The sequence below is a fragment of the Eubalaena glacialis genome, chromosome 12, assembly GCF_028564815.1.
Source record: "Eubalaena glacialis isolate mEubGla1 chromosome 12, mEubGla1.1.hap2.+ XY, whole genome shotgun sequence".
NCBI lineage: Eukaryota > Metazoa > Chordata > Mammalia > Artiodactyla > Balaenidae > Eubalaena > Eubalaena glacialis.
This window is the reverse complement of record NC_083727.1, coordinates 51,103,344-51,123,686: the sequence shown is the minus strand read 5'-3', so window position 1 is coordinate 51,123,686 and position 20,343 is coordinate 51,103,344. Positions and strand designations below refer to the sequence as shown.

At 40.3% G+C, this 20,343-nt stretch overlaps 1 protein-coding gene and 1 pseudogene across 1 annotated transcript; both read left to right on the top strand.

The window, feature by feature from the left end:
* The first annotated feature begins 204 nt into the window (after window positions 1-204).
* LOC133102231 (putative uncharacterized protein C6orf183) lies at window positions 205-11,891 on the top strand. Its single transcript, XM_061207212.1, has 6 exons — window positions 205-381; window positions 1,457-1,610; window positions 2,899-3,056; window positions 5,442-5,594; window positions 7,540-7,641; window positions 11,569-11,891. Exons 1-6 carry the CDS (start codon window positions 205-207, stop codon window positions 11,809-11,811), a joined length of 987 nt encoding a protein of 328 aa, XP_061063195.1. The 3' UTR covers window positions 11,812-11,891.
* A 5,429-nt stretch (window positions 11,892-17,320) lies between these two features.
* LOC133102230 (uncharacterized) overlaps window positions 17,321-20,343 on the top strand; it is a 44,536-nt pseudogene continuing 41,513 nt past the window's right edge.

Below are 20,343 nucleotides of genomic sequence, written 5' to 3'. Positions count from 1 at the left end.
TCAAAGTCCTAAGAATGTGACTGACCACTGTCCTTGTCAGTCAAATTCAAAATATGGAAGAATTTTGATATTCCAAAAGCCTCTTATTTGGTTCCCAAACAGTATTACACTGTACTTGGAAGCAAATGACACAAGAAATAAGGCTTGTAAATAACCAAGTTCTGTCTTTGCATCTCTCTTAAACAGAAACAAGTTGCCTACATTATGCAGGAGTACAATGATGCCCTTCAGAGAGCTGATAGATTGTCTGTTGCGCGAGAAAACTTCCTTATGGGAAAAAACAATCCTCCTAACTTAGTGGCACAGGAAGACCTGACTGTTTACATAAATTGGTTATTGTGTCACCTACACTCACTCAAGACTATTCACCACTACCTGCAGGTACATGAAACAGTTACATGATGATGCAGTGCCTTCCCAGGATGGGCAGCACATTGTTTTCTCACACCTCTCACTTAGTTTTGGATTGTCAGTTTCTGTGTTCCATCTGCCTTACAAATGACAGGAAAATAATGGGTCATTAGCTTTTTTCTTTGAGACCTTTGAAACTTTCTTCTTTTGGAACCTTGCTCTAATGAAATTACTCCATTTAGCTTTCTCAAAGATGTTTCTGTTAAACTATTTCATATTCACACTATAAGTTCTTGTTTTCATCCTCTTGTTCTGGATTTATGCTCTCTAATGTAGATCCACTTTTTTATTCAGCAACATCTAGTGAGGGTCTAATTTATGCCAGGTACATATCCTGGGCCATGTAGGGAATATATAATCTTTGCTGAAAAGTAAGTGGGTCACAGGATGGTAGGAAAAAGGGCAAGTAAATAGTCAACTTAAATACAGTGTGGTAAGTATAATCACAGAGTAAAGAGAGTCACAGAGGAGAGGCCCTAACACAAGATAGAGGCATCAGAAAGGAGTGACGTGACCACATGTTTGTTTTAGAAAGATTACTGTTTTGCCATCTAATCTTTTCTTACTCCTCTATACCTCATCTCACTGATACAACCAACCACGAAACCTGGCCATCATCCTGACTACATCCCTTCCCCAATCAGTCACTATGGGGTGTACCTCTGAATCATCTCTTCCCTGTCACATGGTATAGTAATGATAGTAATGATCTGCTCATAAGTCCTGGGTCCCCCACTAAACTCTGAACTCTTTGAATTTGGTCCATATCTTATTTACCTTTGTATCTCTAGCACCTCACACGACGCCTTGTCCATTATGGGTGGTTGATCAATGTAGACCTGCCTAGAGGTTAAGGCCACTTAGAGGTGGTGATATCACCAGGTCCCCCAGCTCCAGATTTACCTTTAATGATTGAGCAAGTTACTGAGGCCCACCTCCACCTCCTTCCTCCTCTACAAAGCCAAGGGCTGCTCCTGAAACAAAGTCTGGAAGCTTCTGTGAGAACTGAGTTGATGTGTGATCTCTTGGTTGTCCCCTTCTGTAGGCCCTCCAGTATTTGCCCATCTCCAAAGTGCTGAGTGTAGCTGTTGACGAAGTCCCCAAGGTTGGTCAGGAAAATGAAACGGTCCCTGTCAATGACATTGACCCTGACATCCAGGGTTCTGCATCTCCAGGCTCTATGAATACCAGCGTTTCAGGTAAGAAGTCTTCTTTCCCCTTGGGAAATGTGGAAAAAAGAAGATTGTGATTTTGCACATGTGCTGTTTTGTCACCTGATCTTGTTTGAAATTTCTCTATATACCAAAAAGTTATATCTTTTTTTTTTTTAATTTGGCCACGCCACTCAGCCTGTGGGATCTTAGTTCCCCAACCACGGATGGAACCTGGGCCTCAGCAGTGAAAGCACTGAGTCCTAACCAGTGGACCACCAGGGAATTCCCCAAAATTGTATCTTCTTAATTAACAAGTGTTAATTTAATATTTTCTGATGGAAGAAAATAACAAACACTTCCCTTAGAAATTATCATCTCCATCCTGGGGACTTCTGGCCGTCCAGTGGCTAAGACTCCACACTTCCAATGCAGGGGGTGCGTGTTCGATCCCTGGTCAGGGAACTAAGATCCCATATACTATGTGGGGCTGCCAAAAAAAAAAGAAAAGAAATTATTATCTCCATCTTTATAACTAGACAATTAAAAGAGAGGAAAAAAGCAATGAACTTGAAGTTGGGAGTACTGAGCTCTAGGCCTATTCTGTTGTGGCCTCACTGTGAGCCTGCATGTTTAGGTCATTTCATCTCCTTGGGCCTCAATTTACTCATCTCCATAATAAACCTTTCAGATGAAGTGATCTCTAAGGTTCTTTTCATTTTTAATTTTACGTGATTTTTAAAGACTTTGCTTATCTGAATCAATTTAATAGTCTTCTTGCCCTTACCTTGTATTACAGATGACTTAGAAACCTGATCAGGTTTTTACTCTGAGTGATGAATTTACCAGGTGCACCTGGAGAGGCAGCCAACCCAGCTGTGGGGAATCAGAGAAAGCATCTCAAGGGGGAAGTCCAACCTGGGAGCTTAGAGATGAGTAGGAGTGAGCCAGGCAAAAGGAGGTGAAGGTTCTCAGCTTCTCCTAATTTGTTTGTTAACTTATAAATCATATTCTTTGTTTACCCCAAAGGACTATAGGTAGTTCCCTTCCCACTAAGTCATTCCCCAAAGGATATGTTGGGTTTCTCCTGCAGTCTGTGAGAAGGGAGAGTCCCAGCTACCTCCCCCAGAAAGCCAGCACCAAGAGTTTGTCAGATAGGCCTGGCTGAGTGTGGGACAGTCTACAAATTGTGGAAGAGAAGGTTGGGCATGGAGCAGAATGGTCTTCCCCATCAGCAGAAGAGGCCCTGACTCCAGTTATCTCAAAGGACTCTCCTTTTTCTCTCCCTGACTGGTGTTCATTGGTGTTAATGCTCTTGATTTTGTATTTTTTTCAGGGCCAACAAGAACAGAAGCTGCTTTCTTTCTGCCCCAACACACAACAGAAACAGAAGAACTGAAACCTCAGCTGAGGCTCCTGCTCTCCCATTTCTGTATCCCATATGACATGGAAGAACTAAGGGATGCTTCTAAGGAGATAGAACATTTTTCCTTGGTACTTTATGGATTCTTTCTTAATACAAATATAGGTGTTCATAAAAGAAAATACTAGTATTTGCCACAAAGTTGAATATTCATACTGCCACAATTGTTTCTAGAGTGATAAAATGTAATAAGTGAGATTTAGACTAGCAGTTGAACTTTCTCTCTGTAAGAGTTATGAGACCCTTGAATATCCAGCCCAGAGAGATTGTAGGATTATTTTTCAGTGGAATTTAAAGAAAATGGTAGGTTAATAATAATAAGTTTTCAGCCAGAGTTTCAACAATAAAGATATTTTTCTAGCTCTGGTTGTATAATATTTGTAAATATATATATTTGCTAGGTAAAAATAGTAAGTTGATTAATCCAAAAAGGCAAAGATCAAATCTGTATGTTTTTGAACACTCATCGTGTAAGAAGGAGCCAGTGTTTCCTCTATCACCATTTGCTTTGACCTTGCAGTTTTGCATCCATGTGTATTTGTTCCAGCATTATTTTCCTAGGATTATTTTTATTAGTATGTAACACAGACTCTTTAAGCTCACTGGAACCAGTGGTATTACATGTCCTCTGGTTTCTTTGAAGGTGATGATGTTTAGCTTTTGTCTTTCTTTTCATATCAGCAGCAGCACTGTCTTCAGCAGAGAGTGCTCCTATGGGAATATCCTCACCCTCATTATCAGCAAGTATTATGATAGACAAAAACCAGAATCAGAACAAGATGGTGTTTAAAAAGAGTCCAAATAAATAAAAGTAGTTTATGGCACAGTAGACTATCATCGGTGATAACAAAAGAACATGAGGCTGCAGAGCCCTCCCACAGAGCAGCCCTGTCCCCAAAGGATAGCTTGTCTTCTTTATATAGAGATAGTTTCTACTTTTGATTTTCTTATAACAGTATTATGCGCAATGCTAATTGTGCTTCCAAGATAATCACATTACAACAAATTTTTTGTGTAGGAAGAATTTCTACAAACAGGAAGAGTGTTTATTTTGGTTCTCTAATGCCCTAGAGCAGGGTCAGCAAACTACAGCCTATAGCCCACCACCTAGTTTTTCTACAGTAAAGTTTTTTTGGAATACAGCCATGCCATTTCATTTATGTACTGTCTGTGGCTGCTTTCCACTATAACTGCGGAGTTGAGTAGTTGCAACAGAGACCATGTGGTCTGCAAAGTCTAAAATATTTACTATCTGGCCCTTTAGGAAAAAGTTTGCCACCCTAGCCTTAGACTAGCACTGTCTCATTGAACTTCCTGCACTGATGGGTATGATCTGTGTCTGTCCGATGTGTTAACGCTAGTCACATGTGGCTATTGAGCACTTGAGATGTGGGTAGAGTAACTGAGGAACTAAATTTTAAATTTTATTTAATTTTAATAAATTTGCATTTAAATGTTAAATAGTCACATGTGGCTGGGGCAACAGTATTGGACAGCACAGCCTGGGAGGTACCAGCATTAACTGGAAGAATCTTTAGCTCTGTGACTCACTGAACTTACTTATTCCAGAAACCTTTGTTGAGGCCCTAGTGTGTGCCAGCACTGTGGTAGGTTCTCTCTTTCTCTCTCTCTGTCTCTCTCTCTTTGTCTTTTTCTCTGCCTGTCTGTCTGTCTGTCTCTGTGTGTGTGTAATAAAATATACATAAGATTTACCATTTTAACTATTTCTAAGCTCAGTGGCAGTAAGAGCATCCACATTGTTTTGCAACCATCACCATGTGGTAGATTCTAGAGATCCCTCAAAAAGCTCACCTTGTACTGAGGAAGTCGTGATGCCCTGTGGCTGGTACACTGATAAAGGTGCTCGCACGGCTCGGTAGGCCTGGGTCTGCCCTGGAGAAGGGAGGAAGCAGTATCCGCATCTTGGCAGTAGGAAGTTATATCATAGAACGCACTGGTAGCCTTAGTCTGGAACTGAGATGTGAGGGGTTTGACTAAGGTACCTTAAAGATTTTTAACAGGCCCTAGCATGTGGACCCTTCTCTCTAGCAATATCCCGGTCAGGCTTCTGGGAGCAGGATTTATCCAACCCTTAGATTTTCTCATTTACCAGGTGGCCAGGAAAAGGGAATGTGTTTCCAAAGATGGACAGTTTACTTCCCATTTATGGTCCAACTCAAAATACATATAAATAAATATATTACATTATTTCCAATCTTTGGAGCAGATATTTGGAACAAGTAACACGACACACAGTTACAGTAATGGGCTGACTGAATACATGTGCCCCTTAGGTATATACCTTTAAGGTCCTGTTACTGTCATAGAATCATGTTTTATGAATTAGTTTGACTCCAGGACTGTTTCAGAGGCAATCAGTACCTGTTTCTGAAATTGCCTACAACCTGAGACTTTTTTTTTCTGGGCTCCGCTTCTCTTTTCTCAATCCTATTTAGGTTTCCCCAAAATTTCAAAACATCTTCATGGAGCAACAGAGAATGCAAACATTTCCAGATTATGACGCTGAGATAGCTAAAGTGGAGAATTTGGGCTTGGTAGGACCTGGTATGGCCTTGAAAAAGAGAGCAAACTGGATTTCCTTTATAAAGGTAAGACCTGTGGTGACAGTCACCTGTGAATGATGTAAGAAGTGTCATAAAGTGTCCTCCAGGGAGGCCAGGCAACCTGGCAGCATCAGGTCTGTCAGATCCCTATTATCCCCTCTCCTCAATGCCCTCAGCAAACTGTCCCCTAGGAGCAAGGGTAGGTGCCTACCTGACTCAGGAGAGACAGCTCAGAGAACCTGGCCTTGTGTACCAGCATCTCCCAGCTCCTTCCTGCCTCGGGTCTATGTTGAAGTTAGCCAGGCTGATCTGCCTTCCCTGGAAGTTCCCACATACTCCCGTGCCCCTCTCTTTTGTGTCAGAACTCCTTTCTTGTTGTTAGTGACCTTGGCTACTTGGCAAGAACAAAGAATAACACTCAAAGTTATAATTGAGCTGTGTAAATCCAGTTTTTTAGTCAAAAACTATTCTTTTGACTACATATTGTGTGTCAGGCATGGCCCTTGGTGCTGGAGATACACAATTCACAATAATACAAAAGTGAGCAGATTAAATGAGATGATTTGAGGTAGTGGTAAATACAGTCGATTCTCATTATTTGGGGTGGTTATGTTCTATAAAGTTGCCACGAACACTGAATTAACAAATCCTGAACCACAGCTCATAGGGGAAATATGGGGTTAGGTTCATCATACATAATCAATACATAAATAGTTATTGTGTGTTTCTGTTTAAAGACACTTTATTTTGTGTATGTTGTTGATTCATTAACATCGAACTCATGGCCTATAACTCATGCCTGAATGAAGCTTTTTGAACACATGTCCTTCTGTAAGACACATCACAGCCTTCCTATACTTAGGAACACGAGGGAGCTCTTCAGCTCTATGCTTGGGGGCCATTTTAAACAGTGAAATAGCTAACGAAAAGCACAAAAAATATTAAAATGTGGCACTAACTAGACCGTAAAAAGGACATTTGTTTACAGTATAAGCTGAAACAAGAAGGTGGAATGTCAACTTGTTTGACCTCAGCTGGAAATACGGAGTTGGGTGACTCAAGCTTTTCACTATTCTGTGCATGTCCATGATTGTCCAGGAAAGCTCTGAATAGATTTTGGGATTACAAATAAGTTTTAGTGAGTAGACAAATCCACGAATACGAAACCCATGAATAATGAGGATCAACTGTATCATGAAAGAAAGAAAAGTCTTATGTGATAAAGATGGATGGAAGGAAAGCAGAGAAACCACAGATTATTCCTAAATCTGGGGCTTGAGCAAATAGGTGGTTGGTATAGGGGAAGCCAGGCTGTCTGTTTTAGATTGTTACACTTGCCATTCAAGTATAAATATCAAAGAGATAGTTGGATATAACAGGGTGGAGCTTAGAGCTAGATCTGAATTTGAGAGTTATCAGTATATTGATGTATTGATATTTACAGCCATAGTACTAATTTTTTAAATACAACTTGTTAATATGAAAGGTGAAGTTTTACATGTGGAACCAAAAGGGGTTTTGTGGGGTTTTTTTTGGCTGCGCTACAAGGCTTGTGGGATGTTAGTTCCCCAACCAGGGATGGAACCCGCGCCCCCTGCATTGGAAGCGCAGAGTCTTAACCACTGGACCACCAGGGAAGTCCCGCCACAAGGAGTTTTTGTGGACAAACTTCTCTTGCCCCATAAATTAAGTGCAATGCCCAACACTGATGGAATTGGGGTCCCTTCTGCCAGTGGATAGTGCTGTGTCATCCCAGATGGAGCTACTGCATCTCATAGGCCAGGTACAAACAGGAACTGCTGTTGCCATCTCCCTCCACACATCTGTGAAGCCACACAGACCCTTTCCAAGACTTCACATGCTCTAGCACACTTCCTAGCACTGAAGGCCAGATCCCATTTCAGAAGGTCCTTGATTCTCTTTGCTTGCAACATTTATTGAAAACCATTCTGTTATATTGTAAGTTTGTGTGAACATGTTTGTCCACTAGATTAAGCCAAAATGTGATCCTTGGCAAAAGAAGCTTTTGACCAAACTAAAAGAACGGAGAAGAACAGATGTATTAATGCAACTCCAAGCAAAGTTTTTGAAGGTAAAAAAATAACCATGATCCCTTGTAGATAAAATTCTGTTCTCAGAAAATTGAATTCTTTCCACTTTTAAAAACTGTTAGTCATGGATTCACTATGAAGGCTATATTTGGAATTTTCTAATCTAATCGCCAAACTTTTATATCCTGTTAGCTTTCACTAGAGAGTAACAATTGTCAAAACAGCTGGATTTTAGTACAGCTTTAACACTAAGTCTCTGTGTGATATTGCTCTAGTCACATAACCTCTCTGAGTTTTAGTTTCCTCATCTGTGCAACCAAAATATTGGACTAAATTACCTTATTTTTATTGTGGTAAAAAAAAACACATAGCATAAAATTTATCATCTTAACCATTTTTAAGTGTACAGTTCATTAGTGTTCAGTATATTCACAGTGTTGTGAAATAGATCTCCAGAACTTTTTCATCTTGCAAAACTGAAACTCTCTGCCTACTAAACAACTCCCTATTTCCTCCTCCTCGTAGCCCCTGTCAACCACGATTCCACTTTGTTTCTGAATTTGACTGCTCTTAGATACCTCATATACATAGGATCATACAGTATTTGTCCTTTTGTTCTGGCTTATTTCACTTATCAGAATGTCCTCAAAGTTCATCCATGTTGTAGCATGTGACCAGATTTCCTTCTTCCTTGTTTTTCATGAACATTTATATCGGCTTTATTCACAATAGCCAAAAACTGCAAACAATCTGGGTGTCCTTCAGTGGGTGAATAAACTGAAGTACATACATACCCTGAAACAGCAATCAGCTATAAAAAAGGATCAAATTACTGAGATACTCAAGAACCTGGATGAATCTGCAGAGAACTGTGTGAGTGAAAAAACTCAATCCCATAAAGACTGTATGAGTCCATTTATACAATACTCTTGAAATGACAGAATTATAGAAATAGAGAACAGATTCATGGATTCTAGGGGCTAAGGAGAGACTGGAGGGGAAGGGAAGGGAGTGTAACTGTAAAAGGGCAACATGAAGGATCCTTGTGATGAATCTGTTCTATACCTTGACTGTATCAATGTCAATATCCAGGTTGTGATACTGTACTCTAGTTTTGCAAGATACTAACATTGGGGGAAACAGAGTGAGGGTTACATGGGATCCCTTTATATTATTTTTTTCCTTTTTTCCTTCTCTTTCTTTAAATTGTGGTAAAATACACAAAACATGAAATTTACCATTTTAACCTTTTTTTTTTTTTAAAGGGAACGCTATTTATTTATTTATTTTTGGCTGGGTTGGGTCTTCATTTCTGTGCGAGGGCTTTCTCTAGTTGCGGCGAGCGGGGGCCACTCTTCATAAAGAGTGCGTGGGCCTCTCACTGTCGCGGCCTCTCTTGTTGCGGAGCACAGGCTCCAAACGCGCAGGCTCAGTAGTTGTGGCTCACGGGCCTAGTTGCTCCGTGGCATGTGGGATCTTCCCAGACCAGGGCTCGAACCTGTGTCCCCTGAAATGGCAGGCAGATTCTCAACCACTGCACCACCAGGGAAGCCCCTTAACCATTTTTAAGTGTACAGTTCAGTGGTATTAAGTAATTCATATTGTTGTACAACCATCACCACCATCCCTCTCCAGAACTCTTCTCATCTGGCAAACTGTAACTCTACCCGTTAAACAGTAACTCCTCATTCCTCTCTCCCCCTAGATCCTAGCAACCACCATTCTATTTTCTGTCTCTATGAGTTTGACTACTCTAGGTACCACATGTTATGGAAGTATACAATATTTGTCTTTTTGTGACTGGCTTATTTTACCCACCGTTATGTCCTCACGGTTCATCCATGTTGTAGGATATGTCAGAATTTCCTTCCTTTTTAATGCTGAATAATATTTCTTTGTATGTATCCACCACATTTTATCTATTCATTTGTTGTTGGACATTTGGGTTGCTTTCGCATCATGGCTGTTGTGAATAATGCTACTGTGAACACGGATGTATAAATATCTCTTTGAGATCCTGCTTTCAGTTCTTTTGTATATGTACCCAGAAGTGGAATTTCTGGATTGTAAGATAATTCTGTTTTTAATTTCTTTTGAGGAAGCTCCGTAGTATTTTCCATAGTAGTTGCAGCATTTTACAATCCCACCAATAGTGCAAAAGGGTTCAACTTCTCTGTATCCTCACTAACAGTTGTTATTTTCTTTCTTTCTCTTTTTTTTTTACATTAGTCATCTTAATAGATATGAGGTGATGTTTCACTGTGGTTTTGCTTTGCATTTCTCTGATGATTAGTGATTTTGAGCATTTTTTCATATGCTTGTTGGTCATTTGTATATCATATTTGGAGAAATGTCTTTTGAAGTTCTTTGCCCATTTTTTAATTGGGTTATTTGATTTTTAAATTGTTGAGTTGTAGGAGTTCTTTGTATATTCTGGATATTAACCCCTTATCAGATATATTATTTGCAAATGTATTCTCCCATTCTGTAGGTTGCCTTTTCACGCTGTTAATTTTGTCCTTTGCACAGAATTTTTTAAGTTTGATGTAGTCATGTTTGTCTATGTTTGATTTTTTTTTTTAAGATTTTTTTGTGTGTGCGATATGGACCATTTTTAAAGTCTTTATTGAATTTGTTACAATATTGCTTCTGTTTTGGTTTTTTGGCCGTGAGGCACATGGGATCTTAGCTCCCTGACCAGGGATCGAGCCCTCACCCCTGTATTGGAAGGCGAAGTCTTAACCACTGGACCCTCAGGGAAGTCCCTGATTTTTTTTTTTTGGACTGTTCTTTTTGTGTCATATCCAAGAAATCATTGCCAAGTTCAGTATCATGAAAATTTTCCCCTGTTTTCTTCTAAGAGTTTTATAAAGTTTTAGGTCTTATGTTTAGATCTTTAATCCATTTTCAGTTAACTTTTGTATATGGTATAAGATAAGGATCCAACTTCATTATTTTATATGTGGCTATCCAGTTTTTCCCCAGCACCATTTGTTGAAGAGACTGTCCCTTCTATTTTGAGCGGTCTTGGCACCCTTACTAAGATCATTTAATTATACACTCAAGGGTTTATTTCTAGGCTTGCTATTTTATTCCATTGGTCTATATGTCTAATGTATGCCAGTACCACAGCATTTTGATTAATGTAGCTTTGTAATATGTTTTGCAATCAGGAAGTGTGAGTCCTCCAACTTTGTTCTTCTTTTTCAAAATTATTTTGGCTATTTGGGGTCCCTTGAGATTCCATATGCATTTTAGGATGAATTTTTCTACTTCAACAAAAAATGCCACTGGGATTTTGATGGGGATTGGACTAAATTATCTTTGAGGTTCCTTGTGGTATTAAAATAATTGAAATATAGTAATATGTGTATCATTGAAGTAGAAGTTCAGCTCTGGGACTATTATTTGATTTTTTACCTCTAGAGGAGGAAAAGGAACATTTATTCAGCATTTACTACATGCCAGGCATTATTGCAGCAATCCTAGGAGAGACCTCACTAGTGTTCTTGTTAGGTTGACTTGTCCTGCTTTGCATGAAAAGCCAGGATTCCAGCAGGAATATGAGCCCAGGTCTGTGTCCTTACAAAGCCTGTACTTTTCTCACACTACCCAGCTGCCTCCTCCTCTGTCTCCTTGCAGCTTCCTAGGAGTAGACAAACCCAAAACTGATGAGTGTTTATCTTTTCATTAGTGCCACAGCATGTGTGGGGGTGCACCTGCTGTTGTGTTGAGGGGGTTGTCACAGAATTTTAAATGAGTTGCTATGTACATATGAATAGCTACAGTGTTGAATGAAGGAACATGCCTAAGGGAATCATGATGTTTGAGTTTACTTTTATTTTTTAATTGAATAAAGTCCCACCTGGGGCTTCTTTCTTATTCATGTGTACATGACCAGATTCTTGCTGAAAAGAAGGGAATAACCCTTCTCCCCACCATCCCTTCTCCTCTCTCTTCTACTCAAGATTTCCAACCCTGAGAGAGTAATGCAAGTGCTCCAAGATCATGCTGCAAAAACAGTCTTGCTGGCTTCATCTCATCCAACATTTGTGGCTTCCCAGGGTTTGCATCAGGGCAACTATGACCAAATCTGGGAGACTATTTATAGCAACATCAACCTCTACCAGGTACAACAGGAAGAAATAACCAATACGCCTTTCTGTTCAACTCACCACCTGTGTGTAGACCTCAGAAATTTACTCTGGTAGTTTTTTTAGAGATCCTCCCCCAAAAGCTGTATACCTAGCTGGGTTTGTTTTCATTATAAAAAATATTAAATGATAATCTAAAAGAGGGATATAAAGAGGTGTAATACAAGATGTTCTTGCTGCCGGGACTTATACTCAACCAATAAATACCAATGCAAAGTTGCACACTCTAGTGCTGAACACTAGATGAATTGGACAGATGTTAAATATTGTGAGTGTTTAGAGAGAAAGTAATCTTCACAGGGTTGGTTCTATTGGGGGAAGTCTCTTGAAGGAGGAGGAAATTGAGCTGGGCTTGAAGGAAGCATAGGGCTTAGGGAAGTGGTGGTGGAGAGGGAAGTGGGGAGCCTATTCCAGGAGGGAAGCATGAACAACAATGCAGAGGAGATACTGTATATGGAGTGTTCAAGCTCAGTTAGGTTGAGTGGAAGAGTCACGTGGAAATAGATTGAAGAGAAGTTTTTGTTTTTTTTGGGGGGGGGAGGGGCATCTTGTGAATGCCCAGAATTCCAGACTAAGGAAATTTGTGCTTAATCCTATAAGGGAAGTGATATATATACCAACCTGTATTTTAGGAAGATTAATGTGGCGGCAGGCTATTAGTTGGATTGAAAAAGGGAGAGATTGGAGGCAGGGAAGCCAGTTAGGTAGCTGCTACATAGGATAGGCATGGAGTTTGGCAATGAAAGGATGTTTCTACACAAAGCTAGTGGATACTTATCTTTACAGTGGAACTATAAGATTTTTGAAGCTATAATTGGCTATTATTTGTTTGTTGCTCTAAGGGAAGAGTTTTGTTTCATTTGCTTATTTAAGATGGGAAGACTTGGTGTGTTTATAGTCTGAGAGGAAGGAGCAGTGGAGAAGAAGAGATGGAAGACATGAAAGGGTAAATCTGAGAAACAGATGACCCTGGGGAAAGAGGGAATGGGATGAAGAAACCAGATGGAGGAGTAATTTTGAGAAAAGGAGAATGACATCACTTCCCTTGAGGTGAATGAGGTACATAGAATTTTCAGGTGCAAAAGATAAGATGCTGGAGCTTGTGAATGGCCCTGGCTGTCTCAGAGAGAGAGGAGGAGGAGGTCTGCATTAGTGAGGTAGAAGGTGTGAGTGACACGTGAGGAGCGGTATCGCTGTGGGGAGAAGGCCACAGGACCACCAGCAAGAAAAGAATATAAGGATGACGATGTAGCTCAGAAGGCCCAGTCGAAGTAAGAGGGCATGAATTTGTAGTGAGCCCATTCTGCATAATAATTCTATTACTTTCACCCCTACAGATAATTGTAGAGTGACTAAAAATTACACATAAAGTCACAGGTATGGAGAAGTTTAGTAAAATGCTAGAGAAAGAAGCACTGTCATGGTCCACCATCCCGGGGTGGGTATGGGGGAAAGTGAAGCCTGAAATGCATCTAATGAGTTACAGATTGGATGTAAGCAAACACATGCTGGAAGCATGCCTGTGTGTACACACACGTACACACACACACATACACACACACACACGCACACCTTCTATACCTTTTTAATCCGTGTAGACAAAAATCTAGAGAATCTAATGAAAAATGAGTTGGCCACACAGACCAGGAGGAGATGCAGCATATCAGAGCATGGCTCTCTCTGGCCCCTGAATTCCCTGACAGGGTATGCAGCTACCAGTGATACCCCCTCCTCAGCTAATATCCTGCCAGAGTTGAGAAAACAGCCACATTTTTCCTAGTCCATTGCCGTTTCACACAGAGGTATGTGTCAGCATTCAAGAAGACCTTCTACTAACAAAGGGAAATTTAAAAACATCTGACTCTTCTGCTTCTTGAACCAAACTTGTGGGGGAGGACACAGGGAATAGGGAAGAAAGGAGGAGGGTGAAGGCAGAGTGAGCCCAGGTATCTCTGAACAAGACCTCTGCCCCTAGGATCCTGACAGTCAATGATGCTGATGAAATTACCGGGGAATTTCTGGTATTAACACCTGAGGGCCATCACCACAAATCTGTTTTCCTCCTTGGCTATGAGAGTAGGGGGAACTAAACTCCTGGGGGCCGATAGTGGTAAAAGGAGGAGGGAGGAGGGAGGAGGGAGGAAGGAAGGAAAGAAGGGAAAGAATACCACTTCCTCTGGCTAGTTACTGGCTAGTTGTTCTTGGAATTGACCAAAGGGAGAAAAATGTGAACACTATTTTCAAGCTGATTTATGGTAAATAGACCCTAAAGAGACTTAGAATATCTATAGTTCCTAGAGGTGGAGCATGGGGAGAAACATAACTTACACACACACAGATTACCCTACGTATTAGTGTCATACAAGTTTTCCAGTTTCGCATTCATTCATTCAGTGATAATTGCATGGGTACTACGTTTTGTGCCATGAATTGTGCTGGGCTTAAGGAAACAAACATGCAATAAACGAGTAACAAAGAAGTAAATCTACATCTCTAATGTGTGGGTGCCATGCAGAAAACCAAGCAGTAGAGGGCAGTGGGGTAGAGAGGAGCATCCTCTGATAGAGAGGTCAGCCAAGATCTTTCAGAGTGGGGGGCATCTGACCTGAAATTTGATGAACAAGGAGTCAGCCATGCACACATCCTGGAGAAGAGCTATCCAAGTAGGGAACAGAAAATAGCCCAGGGTTTAAAAAGGAAATCCTGAGGCAACAACCAATAGTTTTCTACCTTCCTTCACATTTTCCTGTGGCTGTTACTTTGTGACCTCCTCCAGTATTTCTGCTTTGGTCAAGCGCTTTATGCAGTATCACAGCACCAATAGTAGTGTGTTGCCATTCTGAATGTTGAATACTAGTCAGATGAGATTAGGATTAAGGAAAAGGTGGCAACTGGGAGGAGTCACAGGAATGTGGGTATGAATTTTAAAAGCTCTGTTACTATTTTGCAAGCACATAGCAGTCAAGTATGAATTTTAGCACGTGTATGCTGGGCAGCATCCTGATTCTGAACACCAATACCCTATGAAAAATAACTTTCTTAAGGGCCTTCTGCATGAAGGAAAGCAAACCTCAGAGGACTGTTCATTTTGACAGCTCTGAGAGAATACAGACACTAAATGTAGTGCAACTTCAGAACAGTTTCTGAAAAATTCTTAGTAAATACTGTTGGCCATTAACCTTTCTTTAGAGAGTTTTAAAATGTTTTGTATTTACCATTAGCATTGAAGGCTTTTCTTTGAACACAATTCTAATTCCACATACACTTAAAGATCTGGGTTTGGGAGATAAAGAAGAAATATCAGATTTTCATGTCCTTGTTAATTGACAACGGTGTATAACTAGAAAGAGATAATTCTGATCCAAATGGACTGCATTTTGGGATATTCTTTTGAAGAAAACTTAAGATAATTTAACTGTAGTCCTGATCAGGAGAAGGACCAGCTAGCCCTGAGTAGATACTCCCAGACCTGTAATTCTATTACTGTGTCCAATTCCATTCTTCTCAAAAACACCTGTTTATTAAAATGGCTATGTACAGACATTAAATACTGCTCTTGGCCATCATATTTCTAAAGATACAGTTTAAATTGGTCGCTGTTCTTTAACTTTATGGAGTGGTGAAGTGGCAGAAAACACTGCATCCTTTGCCTCTTCTTTTGCTTCTTCTCACTGGCCACACGAAGGAGGGAAGAAGGGGACAGCCATTTTCCCCATCTGTGTTCCTGCTCCCCTCCATCTCCAGCGATAATGCAATGTAGTGAGTACGTGGCATGCTCTCACAAAAGTGGTGTTGTATGTGGTAGCTCCAATGTACAGGAAGTTTAGGGAAACATGAAACACCTTTTTCCTGGCTTTCGTCATTAAATTCAGTAGAACATTTTAAAAACAAACATTTTCTGATGACAATAGTGACATGTATTTATCACAGAAAATTCGGGAAATATAGAAAAGTTCAAGGGAGAATATAAAAATCACCCATTATACTATCACCCAAATATAACAACAGTATTGTTAACATTTGGTATATATCCTTCTAGTCTTTTTATTTTGTGGGTATACACAAGTAAACCGTAGAGACATTTGGGCAGGTGGGGAATACATAATAGGCTTACTTTTCCCCTAATTATTCCCTCCGCTCTACCTCCCACTCCACTGCCCCTGCCAATTTGCCAGGAGAAAATGAGATTGGCAATCAGTGGAAATCTCTGAATTGTCAAAAACATGAACTCAGCCATTCTGGTTTCAAAGACCCAGCCACAAGGCAGTGTAAATGTCAAAGAATTAACCTACCCAGGAAGAGAGAATGAACACAGGTGGTATTGACATTCTGGTTTCTCCTTAGCCCTCTGCTTAACTGTGCTGTGTCCAGTTCTCTTAGGGGAATACACTCATGGGCTTTCGGCATTTCCTAAGCAGTTTGTTTCTGTGGGCTGTGGCTGGTTCACTTTTCCGGGAGGATGCTGGGCTGTCTATCTTTACTCACCCTAGCCTGCTGTGCCCGCTTCCTTTCTTCCTGGCAATCTGCCGGTCCAACAGTATTTTTGTGGTTTGTTCAGTCGTTCCTTCAAAGTGTCTTTCACTGTAACTTGACATCACTTCCTATTCCTTCCTGTGTAATTCTGGGTAATTTTAGAAGCAACTGAAAAAGTCACAACCCCACAGAGAAAAGCTGTGACTCCTAGGCTTCCCTCTGGAGCCATATCGGGCAATGCTGAACACAAGAGCAGTATAAGTCCCGGAGGCAAAAGGCTTCTGTAGAGCCCCTCTCACCCAAAATTCTGGGTCAAGTAGAAACTATCAAAATTCAACCCCCCTCATGGATTTCCTATGAATTTTTTTTTTTTTTTTTATATATAACAGAGGGATGATGATCCTCTGTTCCTGTATTAAGGAACAGGAGTGCACCATGTCACCTCCTAGGGTCTTTTCCAGTCCTTGGGTTGTGGGATGTTTACACAGAAATACACTGATGTACATACTTACCTGAAACAGACAGGAGCTACCTCTACCCACAGGCAGAATGGGAAGCCACTTAGAGATACCCAGTTAGACAACTTTCTCTTTCACTGTCTCTTCCCAATATCCCTGTCCAAAGTTTTCTTCCCCACTGCCTGTCATAAAAACTGGTAGTCTATCTTTAGAGTCTTGGGGACTTTATTAGTTAAGATTAGGTTTGTGTATTGGTGGTAGTTAAAAACAAAATAACTTTAGACTTTAGATGATTAAATCATATAGCTAAAAAGTAGAGGAGTTTAATCCACTGATCTCTCTCAGCCTGGGACAAGACTAGATTAGAGAGGTTCAAGGTTCCAAACATCTACAAATATGTGTGTCCTCTTTTCATAAGATGAATCATAGAAAGAACAGTGACCTCTAATTTATTGTAGAAATCCAGATTTTCATATGTCAGGTTGAAATGGATCATAATGCTCTTCTACTTGTTCATCGAAATGTGCCTTGGATCATGAGATTTAATTTTGTGATGACCCAACTTTGATTTTGTTAATAATATTGCAAATGTTCATGTAATTCAACTAATGCTACTTTTTTGCTAGAATGAAAACATGAAGGAAGATGATCTTTCAGTGGAACGAGATGAAAATGACCCAGCACAAATAAGTCTTAGCCAGTGTGCTAATGAGCCTGTCAAGCAGAAGAAAGAGACAGGGTAAAATTAAATCATTTATTGGTGACTCAAGGAAATGGATTAAACACTGTGGAGAAAATTGAGTGACTGATTAATATGTAGGTTACATATTAACTCAAAAATATTTGAAGCTGAAATAAAAGCAAGAGTGTTACAGCAGACCAGATAACTAATGTTTCACCCTAGGACTGAATTTTTAATGAGAGTGATTGCTAAGAGAAATTTCTTTTTAAATTTATACATATAGAGCCATTATTTTCCTTCCAGTGCATTTTTAAAAAGTGGCTATTGTGAAGTTAAATAAAATGACTTCAGTATGGTATGTGTGAATTTTTTGAACCACTTTGAGGAGAAAGACATTTGTTCTGTTTTTCCTGCCTGCTAAAGGTACAGTTATGCAGTGGCCCTACAACTGTTGGGCTTGGATGACGGGACTGGGCCCATTGATAGGGATCCTGTCCTAATGAGGGGGACCTACTTGTCCTTTCTGTATCTGCGCCACCTGAGGATCAGGGAGCTGCAGGTATGCAGATGGCCCTGCATGTATCTGAATTGCTTGGAAAGGGGGCAGGCTTTCCTGCTACTCTAGTAGTAATGCATTTTTGCACTTTGTTCTTTGTTCTGATTCTTCCATGAAACCAGGCCTTTTGTGGTGTGGTGTGTTCCTTTTCCAGCAGTAGGGTTGACCTGCCAACTTCTGGGGCCCCAGTAAGTTTCACTCTGTAGGGTGGGCCAGCAAAGGCAGTGTCTTGACCCTGTTCTTTCTTTGCTTCAGCGCATCTGCTTAGGAATTCTGAACTGTTTTAGATCTGTTGAGCGAACACTGACGATCAACACTTCAGGCCTTACCTTGGTTGCAGGGAGCCTGGTCCCCACCTCAGAAGATAGTTCCTGGGTAAATGTGGCAAAAGGAGGCTTGGGGACCTCGCAAGGCCTAAGCGCTCACCACTATGCCCGTGGGACATCTGCCGAGCACAAGGTGAGGATTCTGCTACAATTTTTTCTTCCATGATTATCTCATCTCCCAAGCCACCTTCTTCTTAGCACCTGGAATCAGTTAACATGATGAAGTAACAGGTAACAGGGAGTTTCTAGGGAAATAGCTTTGTTGAAAAATTGTGGTGAAAAGGGAAATGACTTTTTAACCCACAATAAAAGGCAGTGTCCACTTGAGAGCAGGACACGGGCAGGGAACACTCAGCCCTGGAAACCACAATAGGAAGGAAGGAAGGCATTTCAGCTGCTGGTTTGTCCACTTGATAGTGAACAGAGCAAGAGGGGCGCTTTCTGTTATCCTGAGAAGCACATGTCCGTACAGAGAAACTCTTGTAAGACCCCCCTCCTTGACATTGCTAGAGGTACTTTTTTTTTTTTTGCCTCTTTCCTGTTTTCTAAACCCCAATTTAAAAAATAGGTTAAAAAACAAATGTAGAAAAAAATTTGAAACAGGGAAAAATCTATCCCTCCCAAAACCTACTTGTCCCTTGGTGCTTTCACTATCTCTTGAATATGTTTTTCTATAGTCTAAAAAATTCATATTAAATCCCTTTCTTTGGGAGTAAAGTTGAAAATGCATACATTTTCTTGAAATATCGTAGACACTCTTGCAATATTTTCATCTCAATCTCTAAAAGGTTTATTCCTGAAGGTGGGGTTTAATATGGATTTTATCTTCTTAAAAGATACTAACTTGACAAATGTGAAAAATAAAATCTATTTAGCTGCTAAATAAGTCATATTTTAAGCTTGTATGACCCCTGACTTATGATTGTCATGTCTTATAAGGGTATGAAATCTTATCAACTATTGTTAATATGCAGTCTGGAGCAGTACTGTCCAGTAGAAATATAACACAAACCACAGGTATAATTAAAAAATTTCTAGTAGTCACATTATAAAAAGTATAAAGAAACATGAAATTAATTTTAATAATGTAATCTATTTAACCCAATGTATCCAAAATATCATCATTCTAACATGTAATCAATATAAAGAAATCATTGATGAGATATATATTTTTTCATACTAAATCTTCAAAATCTAGTGTGTACGTTATATGTACAGCACATCTCAATTCAGACAAGCCCCATTTCAAGTGCTCCATAGCCACATGTGATTAAAGCCTACTGTATTGAACAGTTCAGCTCTAGATATTAGAAAACATTTCCTTATTTTTCCTACCTAGTCACCTCGAGTCCAACTTTCACTCAGTATCTGGGAGACTCCTCTTTTTGGTCTCCTTCCCTAACGATTCCCCCCTCCCATCTCCTCACCATACACAGACTTCCCTTTTTACCCCTCTGCCCTCTTCCCTTGATCCTAGTTCATGGTTTGTCAAGTCCAGTTAGTATGTTCCTCAGTGGAGCTGGAGAGGAGCGTTAAGACACTTTGGAAACAAACACACCCATAAAACAAACACATCTTTCTGTTGCTAATATCCAGCCTGTCTTATACCACAGCTGTAGATTAAAAAAAGATCTTTCTTACCACTGAGCCCATCTCCCAGTTTGTTTGTTCTGTGATGGGATGGGGTGAAAATGAAGGAGGAGAGGGGAGACAAATCCTATCCTGTCCCATTAATTGTAGGAGGAGCTTCTCAAGGGTAATACAGTATTTCTTTCCTATGCTCTCATAAATGATAGGAATAACATCACCCTTAAGAAGCTGCCAGCAGCTACTACTTCAGCATGAGAAACTCAAGGAAGTGGCCTTCTTTCAGGGTCTTTAATAGGACCATGTGGTTTACTGCACTCCATGTATGTGGCCATGTCAGCATTTAATCTAGAATGTCCAGACTAACTATGTGATTCTTTCCCATGTAGAGGATGGAAGGAACAGATGCTAATTTGTTGGGTTGATCTCACCAGGCCAGGGCTGAGGCTACTGGGAGCAAGATCACTGGGCTTACCAGCCAGGGGAGCTAACATCAAAGAAGCCCCT

Bases quoted from the DNA above. Each gene is read 5' to 3' on its own strand.
- LOC133102231 (XM_061207212.1), top strand. From the start codon at position 205: ATGCAGGAGTACAATGATGCCCTTCAGAGAGCTGATAGATTGTCTGTT. The intron at 382-1,456 runs GTACATGAAACA...CCCCTTCTGTAG, and splicing joins CTATTCACCACTACCTGCAG to GCCCTCCAGTATTTGCCCAT. The intron at 7,642-11,568 runs GTAAAAAAATAA...CTTCTACTCAAG, and splicing joins TCCAAGCAAAGTTTTTGAAG to ATTTCCAACCCTGAGAGAGT.